This window comes from Dromiciops gliroides, chromosome 6 (assembly GCF_019393635.1).
Source record: "Dromiciops gliroides isolate mDroGli1 chromosome 6, mDroGli1.pri, whole genome shotgun sequence".
Taxonomy (NCBI): Eukaryota; Metazoa; Chordata; class Mammalia; order Microbiotheria; family Microbiotheriidae; genus Dromiciops; species Dromiciops gliroides.
The window spans coordinates 55,763,021-55,777,152 of record NC_057866.1 but is presented as its reverse complement, the minus strand read 5'-3'; the positions used below and the strand labels follow the sequence as shown (position 1 = coordinate 55,777,152).

General features: G+C 43.4%; 1 protein-coding gene across 1 annotated transcript in view; it reads left to right on the top strand.

Annotated features, from left to right (window-relative positions):
- Positions 1–10,810: 10,810 nt before the first annotated feature.
- Positions 10,811–14,132, top strand: part of SWAP70 (switching B cell complex subunit SWAP70) — a 74,304-nt gene continuing 70,982 nt past the window's right edge. The window contains 1 exon segment of the mRNA XM_043971973.1: positions 10,811–10,925. Within this exon segment, the coding sequence (XP_043827908.1) occupies positions 10,827–10,925 (99 nt within the window). The 5' untranslated portion in view covers positions 10,811–10,826.

The window sequence follows — 14,132 nt, the reverse complement described above, 5'->3', positions numbered from 1 at the left end:
AAGCATTGACATTGTATTTCCCCCCAAAAATCTATCAACACAAGAAACGAATATCTTTTTTTTTTTTTTTTTGCGGGGCAATGAGGGTTAAGTGATTTGCCCAAGGTCACACAGCTAATAAGTGTTAAGTTTCTGAGGCTGGATTTGAACTCAGGTCCTCCTGAATCCAGGGCCAGTGCCACCTAGCTGCCCCGAAACGAATATCTTTGCTAAAGAGTAAATGTGCCGAAAGGTTCTAGGGATAATATTATTATTAATTCAGTAATTATTGAGCAATGATGTCATCTGCTGATGTAATTCATTTGTTCAGTTGTGTCTGACTCTTCATGACCCCATGGACCATAGCATGCCAGGCCCTTTGATCTTCCACCATTTCTTGGTCTGTCAAGGTTCGTGTTGTTTCCATAACACTATCTAACCATCTCATCTTCTGCCATCCCTTTCTCCTTTTGCCCTCAATCTTTCCCCAAATCAGGGTCTTTTTCCAATCAATCCCATCTTCTCATTATGTGCCCAAAGTATTTAAGATTCAACTTCAGTATTTGACCTTCCAATGAACAATCTGAATACATTTCTTCAAGTGTTGACTGATTTGATCTCCTTGCTGTCTAAGGGTCTCTCAAAAGTCTTCTCTAGCCCCACAGTTCAAGAGTATTGAATCTTTTAAAAATAATATTTTATTTTATTTTTCCCAATGACATGTAAAGGTAGTTTTCAACATTCATTTGTGTAAGGTTTTTGAGTTCAAATTTTTCCCCCTCCTTCCCTTCCCTCCCCGTGCTAAAGACAGCAAGCGATCTGATATAGGTTATACACTACAATCATGTTAAACATCTTTCCACATTAGTCATGTTGTGAGAGAAAAATCAGAACAAAAGGGAAAAACCACAAGAAAGAAAAAACAAAAAACCCCAACAATTAAGTGAAAATAATATGTTTCGATCTGCATTCAGACTCCATAGTTCTTTTTGTGGATGTGAAGAACCTTTTCCAACATGAGTCTTTTGAAATTGTCTTGGATCACTGTATTGCTGAGAAGAGCTAAGTCAATCATAGTTGATCAGTGCACAGTTGTTACTGTTACTCTGTGCAATGTTCTCCTGGTTCTGCTCACTTCACTCAGCACTGGTTCACGCAAGTCTTTTCAGGTTTTTCTGAAATCTGCCTGCTTATCATTTCTTACAGCGCAATAGTATTCCATTACATTCATATAACACAACTTGTTTCAGCCATTCCCCAATTGATGCGCATCCCCTCGGTTTCAATTCTTTGCCAACACACACAAAAAAACTGCTATAAATATTTTTGTACTCGTGAGTCTTTTCCCCTTTTTTATGATCTCTTTGGACATAGACCTAATAGTGGTATTTCTGGGTCAAAGGGTTTTATAGCCCTTTAGACATAGTTCCAAATTACTTTCCAGAATGGTCAGATCAGTTCACAACTCCACCAACAATGCATTAGTGTTCCAATTTTCCCACATCTTCTCCAACATTTATCCCTTTCCTTTTTTGTTTTATTAGCCAATTGGATAGGTGTGAGGTGGTATCTCAGAGTAGTTTTAATTTTTATTTCTCTATTCAATAATGATTGAGAGCATTTTTTCATATGACAATGGATAGCTTTAATTTCTTCATCTGAAAACTCATATACTTTGACCATTTCTCAATTGGGGGAATGACTTGCAAAAGCATAGATTGTCCTCAGCTTTCCTAATAGTTCAACTCTCCCAGCCATATGTTACTAACGGAAAAAACCATAGCTTTGACTATGCAGACATTTGTCAGCAATGTGATGTCTCTGAGTTTTAGTATGCCGTCCATATTTTCCACAGCTTTCCTTCCAAGGAGCAAACATCTTTTGCAAAGAGGGATAATAGTATTTATACCATTCTTTGTACACTATACAAACTTAAAAAAATTTTTTTTGTTGGTGAGGCAATTGGGGTTAAGTGACTTGCCCGAGGTCACACAGCTAGTAAGTGTCAAGTTTCTGGATTTGAACTCAGGTCCTCCTGACTCCAAGGCTGATGCTCTATCCACTGCGCCATCTAGCTGCCCTCTATGCTATACAAACTTAAACTGTTTGTATACCTTAAAAGTGTTATAGATATGTGACTTATTTATGCCACTTATTTTAATTGTCCTCTATATTTATTTAACATCTTGATGATTCTTGTTTTTTACACCATATTCATTTCTCATTATCACCTCACCCCACCTTACACCCCACCCCTTTCAAATCCTCCCTTATTTATAAGTAAAGAAAAACAAACAAGTTGTGCAAAACCAATCAAGATAATTAGTATATCTGATGGCTTATGTGACATTCTACACCTGTAGTTCATAATCTCTCTTCCAAGAGGAAGAAAATCTGTTTCATCATCAGTCCTCTGCAATCAAGGCTAGTAATTGCATTTAATCTGGGCTGTGATGTTCTTTAGAGCAGCTAGGTGGTGAAGTAGATAGAATGCTGGACTTGGAGTTAGGAAAACTCTTCCTGAGTTCAAATCTCATCTCAGATGTTTATGAGCTGTATGACCCTAGGCAAATCACAACTCTGTTTGTTTCAGTTCCTCATCTATAAAACGAGAGAAGGAAATAGCAAACCACTTGAGTATTTTTGCTAAGAAAACCCCAAATGGAGTAACGGAGTCAGACATGACTGAACAACAATGAATCTGATGTCCCTTTAGTGTTGTCTTCATTTGTACTGTGCCTAATCCTCTCCATTTCTGCTTCTGCACCTTGCATCTGTTGCTACAGTCTTTCCATGCTTCTCTAATTATTAATAATTAGGCAATCACAATGCCCTCATAGTTGTTTTTTCCAGTATAATAATATTCTATAATACTCACATTCCACAATTGGTTTTGCTATTCCATAGTTGATGGGAACATTGTTTCTAGTTTTTGCTGCCACAAAATGAGCTTCTATGAATACTTTAGTACATATAGGAGCTTCTTTTTCTACCCTTGACCTCTGTGGGATAGATGTCTGGTCCATTTAGTGGCATTACTGGGTCAAAGGAGAGAAAAAGTTTAGGACCTTCCTAAGGTGCTGGTCAGACCATGTCACCCTCACCAGTCAATAAACTTCAGCAGCTTCCTATTAAACCTCTAGGATCAAATATAAAATCCTCGGATTTTAAATTCCTTTTTAATCTTGATTCTTCCTACTTTTCTAGTTTCCTTACAATTTACTCTCTTCCAGTAACTCTGGCTTCTGAGCTGTTCCTCACTAAAGACACTATCTCCTGACTCAGGACATTTTCTTCCTTCCTTTCTTCCTTTCTTCCTTTCTTCCTTTCTTCCTTTCTTTGCAGGGCAATGAGGATTAAGTGACTTGCCCAGGGTCACACAGCTAGTCTCAAGTGTCTGAGGCCGGATTTGAACTCAGATCCTCCTGAATCCAGGGCCAGTGCTTTATCCACTGCACTACCTAGCTGCCCCCAAAATTTATTTATTCACTTACTTACTTATTCATTTATTTATTCATTCCTTCATGGTAGGGCAATGAGGGTTAAATGACTTGCCCAAGGTCACACAGCTAGTAAGTGTTAAGTGTCTGAGGCAGGACTTGAACTCAGTTCCTCCTGAATCCAGGGCCTGTGCTTTATCCACTGTACCACCTAGCTGCCCCCTTACTCAGGCCATTTTCACTGACTAAGATGCCTAGAACTGTCCCCTTCTTCACCTTCACTTTCCTCCTTCCCTCATTTCTTTCCTGTCTCAATTACAAATCCCACTTTGTGTAGAAATCTTTCAGGACAGCGAGGTGGCACAGTGGATAGAGCACTGGCTCTGGAGTTAGGAGAACCTGAGTTCAAATCCAGCCTCAGATACTTGAAATTTATTAGCTGTGTGATCCTGAGTGAGTCACTTAACCCCCAAGTGCCTTACCAAAAAAAAAAAAAAGTCTTTCCAAGTCTTCTCTTGAGATTATTTCTGATCCATCCTGCATAGATCTTGTTTTTACATAGTTTGCATGTCATCTCTCCCAGTAGGATGTGAGTTCCTTTAGATGAGTGACTTTTGCCCCTTTTTTGCCCATTTTGTATCTAACCTGTATTTAGCCTGGAAACTAAAAAAAACTTAAGAAATGCTCGTGGACTTGACTTTCTAAGCGGTTTTCCATAGAGGCTGTTGTCCCCGTGATTCAGAAAAGCCATCTCATTCACCTTACCCGGTCAGGTCAAAGTTGGGGATTCATTCTTCAGTAAAAGTTTGTTAAATTAAAATTAACTGAATTCAGGTGATGGAGGCAGGCATCCACCTTTTCTCTCCCTCCTCAGAACTTTGTCCACAAATCTTTTCCCCTGTATTGTTAACAAAAGAAGATGATGGGGTGAGTAGGGTGAGGGAGGAGGGTGTTGGGATCTTTGCCAAAACAGTTAGGTAGCCCGCCAGTAGACCTTGCTTCCTGTTGTCAGATCACAGGCAGTGATTAGGGACAGCAATGACCTTTTAGGAAGAGAAAGACTCAAGAGTTAACTGACATGTTTGGCAGGCCTAACTTGTCTCGGTTGCTCGTCTATGAGGATCATGAAAGTGGTGAGCCAGAGGTGGTTCTGGATACTCTGGTCATTTCCCCTGGTCTTGGGAGAACAGGGTTTGAAGTGCCTCCTTAGAGCCTCCAGAGACAGAGAAAAGGGGAAGGAGTGTCATCTGGTGGTTAGAACCAGAAAGGAGTTGAGCCATCAATCTAGGCTGGCAATAAGAAAAGTAGCTGATATATGTGTGTGTGTATATATACATATATGTATATATATTTTTTGGGGGGGGGTGAGGCAGTTGGGGTTAAGTGACTTGCCCAGGGTCACACAGCTAGTAAGTGTCAAGTGTCTGAGGCCAGATTTGAACTCAGGTCCTCCTAAATCCAGGGCTGGTGCTTTAACCAATGTGCCACCTAGCTGCTCCAAGTACTTGATATTTGTACAACGTTTTACATAAGTGACTTAATTTGATTCACATAGCACCCAGCAGGAGGAATAATGTGGGTTCAGATGAAGAGAAACACTCTGAGATGATCAATAACTGATCAGTCTAAGGTAACAACTAGTGGGAATGAGAGCTTTGGGTCTTTTGATCCCCAATTTAGGGTCTTTGCCACTGTCTCCCAGCTCCCTCCATTCCTCCCACCCTATTCTGCAGACTGGAATTTGCTAGTAATTGTGCCCAGGAACAAGATTCTTTGACTTTGGCAAGCAAGAGTCAGAGTTTAAACATTTTTGTTATGTCTAACTTGCTGACTTGTGAAGGAGCTGATGTAGAAGAATGGGCATTGAATTCCATTCAATAAAACAGATACTTATTAAAACTCCTACTGTGCGTAAGGCACTGGGGAGACAAAGATGAGAATATACACAGTCCCTACCCTCAAGGAGCTTAGAATCTAGCAGGAGAGGGGTAAGACATATATGCAAATAATTTTTGTAAGTTATTATGTGTTTGATATATTGATGTATACATAATGAGGTAAGTTCATAGGTGAGGGCAAGCCCAGAGGGATGGGGGATTTGGGGAGCGAAGGATCACTCTTCTGATGGTAAAGGAAATGTTAAAACTTGGTAGAGGCAGCTGGTGGCGAAGTAGATAAAGCACCAGCCCTGGAATCAGGAGGACCTGAGTTCAAATCCGGCCTCAGACACTTGACACTTACTAGCTGTGTGACCCTGGGCAATTCACTTAACCCCAAAACAAAAACCAAAAAACCCCCCAAACTTAGTAGAGATGGTGACAGATTGGTTATAGTCTTCTGGGCCATGTTTTTTTTTTTTTCTTTTAGTGAGGCAATTGGGGTTAAGTGACTTGCCCAGGGTCACACAGCTAGTAAGTGTTAAGTGTCTGAGGCCGGATTTGAACTCAGGTACTCCTGACTCCAGGGTCGGTGCTCTATCCACTGCACCATCTAGCTGCCCCCTGGGCCATGTAATGAAAACAAAATATTTCTCTCTCACTTTCATATCACCCTTTTCTTCTTTTTCCCTTTCCTCCCTCCTCTTGTTCTTGCCTTTTGAGGGTACCCTCTTCTCTCTTTGCCACTCTTCCTTTCCTTTTTAATACCTCTTTTCCTTATGTCTTTTTTTTTGTGGGGCAATGAGGGTTAAGTGCCTTGCCCAGGGTCACACATCTAGTAAGTGTCAAGTGTCTGAGGCTAGATTTGAACTCAGGTCCTCCTGACTCCAGGGCTGGTGCTTTTTCCACTGTGCCACCTAGCTGCCCCAGCCATTGCTTTTAATAAACAATCCCCAAAGAACAAAAAACATTACTTCCTTGGAAATCAGTGATGGTGGCTACTTTTTGTCCCATGAATTCAGATTTTCTGGGCTCAGTTTGGAGAAAACAGTAATTTTACTTCATTGGGTTAGTTTTACTTTATATATGTGTAGAGAGTACATTCAAGCTTACCTTCCCAAAGCCATGTTAGAAACATATCTGCCACTCAGGGTTGTAGGGTACCGTAAGAAGTTTGGGGTTGTCTCTTCTCTATTGCTACAGTCTTGAAAGCCCACTGCTTATGGGGAAAGAATTCTTCCAGTTTATTAAATAAATGTGTCAATCTTTTTCATGTCTTGACTAGGTCAAGTTGCCTGGACCTAGAGAGGACTTATAGTATGGTGGATAGAAAGTCCAAATGACATGGACTGAAGTTCTATCTCTCCCCTATATTTGCTTCATGATCCTGGGCAAATTATTTAACATCTCAATACTCCAGGCAACTTTTTTTTGTTTGTTTGTTTGGGGTTTTTTTGCAGGGCAATGGGGGGTTAAGTGACTTGCCCAGGGTCACACAGCTAGTAAGTGTTTGAGGCCGGATTTGAACTCAGGTACTCCTGACTCCAGGGCTGGTGCTCTATCCACTGCGTCACCTAGTCGCCCCCTCCAGGCAACTTTCTAAGACTGGAACTTGAAGAGAAGGTACTGACCAGCAGTGGTAGAGGTATTTATTAAATAAATAATATCTGGTGAACTGGGATGAGGGCTCTGACCTTAACTGAGAGCGAGAGATGTTTAGATTTTAGCAATTTATGAAGAAATATCCAAACACAGCCCTGGATTACTCTAGGACTTGTAGAATTTGTGAATGATAATGAGACTAAATATGGTAACAAGTTAACTAATGGGAGGAGGGGGGAATTACCAGTGCCCAGATTTTCTGTTTCCCTGCTCCATATACATATGTTTTTTCCAGATTCCAAGGATTATTTCCTTTGATCCTCAGCATCCTGTGCACATGGCAGTGCAGAGATTTTTTTCAGATAAGGAAACTGAGGCTCAAGGATACAGAACCAGTCATATGAAATCCTGAACATTGGTCCTTCTGATTCTTTGTACAATGACGACAACTGTCATTGTCATCATTGTTATCCCTTATTGTTATTCAGTCATATCTAACCCCATTTTGGTTTTTTTTTTTTGGGTAGAGATACTGGAGTAGTTTGCCATTTCCTTCTCCAGCTCATCTGACAGATGAGGAAACTGGGCAAACAGCATGAAGGGACTTGCCCAGGGTCACACAGCTAGGAAGTGTCTGAGGCTAGAGAATGAATGCTTTGGACTCTTTCAGTTGGACTCTCAAGTCATTTCTAGCACCATCAATTGCTGGTTTTATGAAAGGAACTATGACATAGTGCCCAAAACCCTAGGCTCCGAGTCAGAAGACATAGCCCAGCCTCACCATTTCCTGTGTGACCTTGGGTAAGTTCCTTCTCTTCTCTCCACCAGTTTCTCTCTCCATAGAATATTGGGATTGGGCTAGATGACCTCTTTCCAGGTTTAATACTTCCAAGGCTCTGGCTCTCCCTACATCTTCATTTTGCAGAAGCACAAGAGAATGACACTTGAGCGAAGACATATGTAATTGTCCCGGGGCTGTGAGCGTCACATCCTTCTCATTATAGCAGTTATGAAAGAAAAGGACTTCAAAAGTTGTGGTCATAAATGACAGTTTCTTCAAAACCCTGAAAACTACCTCCCTTATGAAATCTTCCTCTTGTCTGCCCAAATTTGTAAGTTTGCCCATATCCTCTCTCCACATAACTCCCCAACTGGGCATAGCTATATTTATCAGCATTCCTTTATGGCTTTTTTCTTTAAACTATACTGATGCCCTTTATCTTTTCCATCACATCTTCCCTTTTCCCCCATCCCCACTTCTTTGTTTTGTTTTTTGTTTTTTGCAGGGCAATGGGGGTTAAAGTGACTCGCCCAGGGTCACACAGCTAGTAAGTGTCAAGTGTCTGAGGGCCGGATTTTGAACGTCAGGTACTCCTGAATCCAGGATTGGTGCTTTATCCAACTTCGCCACCCTAGCTGCCCCTCCCTCTCCTTTGTAAAGAGAAAAAAGTTAAGCAAAACCAACTCACTCATGGTATGCAACATTTTGCACCATAGTCCCCCCACCTCTCCAATGAAAGGAGGAAGGGTAACCTCCTCAACTCTTCTCCAGGGTTAATATTGGTCATTATAATTGCACAGTTTTCAGCTTCATTTTCTTTTTTCTTTTCTTTTCACTTTATATTATTGTAGTCATTGTGCATATTGCCTTCCGTGGTTTTGCATCCTTCTTTCTGCCTAATTTCATGTCTCCCCTTATATTTCTCTGAATTCCTCCTCAACAGTATTCATCTACAGTCATATACCATACTTTTGTTTGGTCATTCCCCTTTTGATGGCTGTTCACTTTGTTGTGAATATGGAGGTGGGTAGTGGACCTTTCGGTCCCTTGACCTTGGGACGTAGGTAAGGCAAAGGGATCACTGGGTAAAAGGGGACTCAAGATATGTTCTTGTATGAGGTTCAAAACAGCGGGAAGGGCTTTTAGATGGCATCTCCTGCAAGAGATCCTTTCTTTAATATCCCCACAGTAGCCACACAGCCTCCCTTGACACCCCAGTCAAGACCCTCCCTCCCCCCCCCCCACCCCCCACCTCTTGGAAGCATCTCCATCTTGTCTTTGCACAGCATCAATGACTGCTAGGGGAGTTTACGGTATAACAGAACAAAACAGGACTTGACATTTATAGAAAGCTTTGAGTTGAGCTGAGACCTAAGGTTAAAGTTATACTAACTAATGAATGTCAGACTTAGGACTGGAACCCAATGCTTCTAGGACTTGTAGAACTTGTGAATGATAATGAGACTAAATATGGTAACAAGTTAACTAGTGGGAGGAGGGGGGAAACTACCAGTGAGTTTGGTGAAATCATCCCCAGGGAAGCACCGAACATCTACAGAATCTATATGGGGCGGGGAGGGGCGGGGGGAGGGAGAAGAGTAAAGATTTCTCCAAAAGCAATCTTTTATTTCAACTTCAACAAATGTTAATTTATTGCACCCTATGGAACCCTAGAGGCTGTCTGGGAAAGCTCGGGATCTCTTTGGCAGTTTTAACCCTGTCCTGTGTGCTAGGGGACTGGGGAGATGCAGAATTTAGATAAGACCCACAAGCTCTGGGGGCCTCAGTTTCCTCATTTGTAAAAAGAAGGGGGTTCATTGACTAGATGACTTCTAAACTTTTTTCCCTTAATAGTATTTTTCCCCCAGTTACACGTAAGGATAGTTTTCAACATTTTTTTTTTTTTTGGTGAGGCAATGAGGGTTAAGTGACTTGCCCAGGGTCACACAGCTAGTAAGTGTCAAGTGTCTGAGGCCGGATTGAACTCAGGTCCTCCTGACTCCAGGGCCGGTGCTCTATCCACTGCGACACCTAGCTGCCCCAATTTCTAATTCTTTTTTTTTTTTGGGGGGGGGGGCGGTCCACTACACTCATATACCACAACTTGTTCAGCCATTTCCCAATTGATGGGCATCCCCTCAATTTCCAATTCTTTGGACAGCTTCTAAACTTTAAATCGATGATCCCATGACTCTTGACTTCTATGGGGGAATGAGATTATACTTTTTCTTCTTGGCACCAGAGGGAAAAATTGGGGGGGGGGAAGACGACGTTGCAGACAGGCAGATTTAGGGCTCCATGTCAGGGGAAAACCCCCGGAAAACCCCCAAATCCAAACTGTGCTTAAAAAAACCCAAACCCCTCGAGGTGGTGGGTTTCCATTACTGGGCAGGGGTGGGGTGGGGGAGGGAGAGGGATCTTTGTGCAAAGCAGGAGTTCTTAACCTGGGGTTCGTGAACTTTCAAAAATATTTTGATAACTGCATTTCAATATTATGAGTTTCCTTTGTAACCCTATGTGTTTTATTATACCAATTTAAAGGAAGGAAGCAAACATTTATTAAGCACCTCCTATATACGCCAGGCGTGCTTGCCAAGTACGTCTCATGGGATCCTCACAGCCTCCCTGGGAGGTAGGGGCGATTATGATGCCCCTATTTTCCAGGGGAAGAAAGTGAGGCCGACTTGCCCAGGGCCAGGCAGCTAGAGTCCGAGGCTAGCCACCCACTCCAGTTTTGCCGGTTTCCCCACACTGCCGAGGGGGCCCGAAGCTTCCCTGGGTGGAAAGGGTGCTTGGGCTGGGATGCTCCGACGGTTTGCGAAGTGGGGTCCCGGAGGGGGGAGGGGGCGGGGCCTCGGGGAGCCGGGAGTTTCGCTCCGGGGAGCCCCGGGCAGCGCCGAGCTCCGGCCGCGGCAACTGGACTCAGACTCCGCCCCCGGCGCCTCCGCAGCCCCCGCCCCTCCCAGCTCGGAGGGGGAGGGCAGGGCGGGGCGGGGCTAAGGTCAGGTGACCCGGCGGGCGGGGGAGCGAGCGAGCTGGCGGGCGGTGGCGGCGGCTGAGCAGCCCGGGGCCCCGGCGGCGGAGGCGGAGGAGGAGGCGGCTGGGGTGGTCTTGCTCGGGTGGGGGTCGGGGGTTCAAGGCCGCGCCATGGGGGGCCTGAAGGAGGAGCTGCTCAAGGCCATCTGGCACGCCTTCACTGCGCTCGATCTGGACCGCAGCGGCAAAGTCTCCAAGTCTCAGCTCAAGGTGGGCTCCTCGGACCCCCCCCACCCCTTCGGGGCTGGCGGGCCAAGCTGTCCGTCCGTCTGACCGGCCGGCCGGCGGGGGTGGAAGAGGGGGAGGCCGGCTTGGACTTCGCCTCGGCTTGCCCGACCTTTGAACTTTGGCGGCGTCTTAGCCCCGTGGTCCCAAGGCCGTCTAGTCCGAGACCCCCTCCTCATTTTACAGAAGAGGAAACTGAGGCCCAGCGAGGTCACCCAGCCCCAGCCGCAGTCTCCAGACTGCGCCCCGGGCGGTGTTGTGGAATGGGGGGCTGAGCCCCTGAACCCCTCAGTACATTAGAGGGTCTGGGCCAGACCCCTCATAGGACAAGTGGGTAAACTGAGGCTGGGGGGGGCTGAGAGTAGGATGGAGGCGAGGGATATGTGTGTGTGTGTGTGTGTGTGTGAGAGAGAGAGAGAGAGATTCTGCACTAGTTCTGGTTTGTATGTGTGTTTCAGTTTGGGGTGTGTGTTTCAATTTCTGTAGCTTCTAGTATTTTGTGTGTGTGCATTTCAGTCTGCACAGGTTCTGGCTGTGTGTGTGTGTTTCAGTCTGATATGTGTGTGTTTCAGTCTGCACAGCTCGTTTTGTGTGTGTTTTTCAGTCTGGGTTGTGTGTGTGCACAGGTTCTGGTCTGTGTGTGCTTTTCAATCTGGGGAGGGGTGTGCCTGCGTGTTTCAGTGTGCACAACTTCTGGTTGTGTGTTCACGTTTCAGCATGGAGAATGTGTGCGCGCGTGTGCACGCATTTCAGCCTGCACTGGTTCTGGTGTCGTGCGCTTGCTGGCCGAGGTTGCAAGGCTAGTAGGTTAGTTGGTTCTCTGTCGGCCACCCCTGGCTGCCTCGGGCTCCCAGGTGTTAGTTATCAGTCCACCCCAGAAATGAAGGAGTTAATAGCAGGTTTTGAATAACCTCTACGGGGGTGGGGATTCGCTTGGTTGGCGACACCTATTTTTGGAAGTTCGCTTTTACCCCCTTTCCGACTTCTCACTCACCCTCTCGCCTGATTTGCACGACATAGCTACTTCTCTGTTAAAGCTGAAACTAGTGGACATTTGGAAACTTGGAAAGTATTTACTACCTTTAGCAGCCCAGATCTTTCTCCCCCTTCCCACTACTGTGTGACTGAAGCTTTTAGCTTCGCCAAAAGCTTTTTTCATGCCCCGTACATGCCTGTGTATTGATTAAGTGAAGTGAGCAAGAGGGAAAACTCAGCCTGGAGGATTGGACAGGCAGATATTTCTAAGCTAGGAGGGAAGAAGAGGAACCTTCCACATGAATTTTCAGGACGGGCACATTTCTAAAGACTTTCCCTAAAGCGAATCCTTAAAATTATTTTTTTATAAACTTACATCTGTGAAGACAGATAAACAAGCATACAAAAATGAGGAAGAAAATAAAACCCTTTTAGCAAAGTAAAACCAAACGTGGAAAAAACAAGACAAATGAATTTGTTCTGTGTCTTTTGCCAAGGTCCCCTAAATTTCTTTTACCTCTGACTTAAAAGAAACTATAGTTGTCAGTGAGTGCAGTTCTGATTCGGGTGATCTCAATTTGTAACTCTGTGTGTTGGTGGTTTTAATTATATTCATTTTGTCATTAATTCTAGACTTGAACAAGTTTAAAGACCCTACTTTAGTTTGTCATACTCCTGGTAATAAATAAAATTCTCAGTTACCGTCAGTTACTTTTACCGGTGGAATTGAGGAGACATTTATTTAATTGCTTCTGTCTACAATGCACTATGCTAGGCATTGGGGATGTGTGGAGAAAATAAGTATGATCCTCAAGGAGCTTAAATTCTACTAGGTGAAGAGGGGAGTAGTGATTTTTTTTCACAGTTGCACCAGAACTTTAGAGATACCAAATGAATGTTGTCCCAGAAGAATGCATTTAGTCCAGTGATGCCACCATTGCTTAAAACATCTTTGGAAATCCTTTTTTTGGGCATTGACTTTTTTTTTTTGGGTGGGGCATTGAGGGTTAATCGACTTGCCCAGGGTCACACTGCTAGTAAGTGTCAATCGGTTGAAGCTGGATTTGAACTCAGGTCCTCCTGAATCCAGGGCCGGTGCCTTATCCACTGTGCCACCTAGTTGCCCCTGGACATCTGCTTCATGTTATTTTGATGGTCCCTAATGATGGTAAATCTTCATCCTTAAAGTAAGATCTGATTTTTGTAAATAACTAAAAAGTTAGTTGATACAAAATTGTGCTAATTATAAAGGCTAATAATAAGGCTATTTGACTGGAAGGTAATGGGGCTGCTTTGAGTGTTTTTGAAGGTGATTCCCAAAGAGGTATATATTCTAAGCATAGTTAAAGTAATGACAGCATTGCTGGAAGGAGCAGATAGCTTCCCAGAGTGAGTACTTTTGGGGCTGAGATGTGAGGGGGCTTAGCACTTTGATATGGTAGTTCTGATATATATATATATATATTTATATATATATATTTAAATTTTTTTTTTTTGCGGGGCAATGAGGGTTGCCCAGGGTCACACAGCTAGTAAGTGTCAAGTGTCTGAGGCCGGATTTGAACTCAGGTACTCCTGAATCCAGGGCCGGTGCTTTATCCACTGCCCCACCTAGCTGCCCCTCTGATATATTTTCTAAAAATTTTTTATTTTATTTGTGATATATAATTACATTTTATACATATTATCAAACATAGATATAATATACACATACACATGTGACATATATAATGTAAATTTTCTACATTATTACATTTGGATAGACCTAGATATATTCTAATACATATAACTTAGTATTTCAAATCCTTAAATAATTGTTTTACAAATAACATATACATATCTTTAGAAATAAAAAAATACATATTTGTATGTGTGTGTATGCGAGCGCGCTCGAGCATGCATGTGCAATGAGGGTTAAGTGACTTGCCCAAGGTCACACAGCTAGTAAGTGTCAAGTGTCTGAGGCCAGATTTGAATTCAGGTCCTCCTAAATCCAGGGCTGGTGCTTTATCCACTGTGCCACCTAGGTGCCCCCATATACATATCTTTAAAATTAAAATCAGTCTCTTTTTTTAGTCACATCATGTGATTTTTTTTTTTTTTTGCTGTCTACAATAGGTAAATCTCCTCGCAAAGAGTGAGTATTTAGCGTCATTAGGGATGTCACTGTTATGTGAAGCAGACTCAGAAAGCAGTCAGTTACACGGCAGCTGGAAA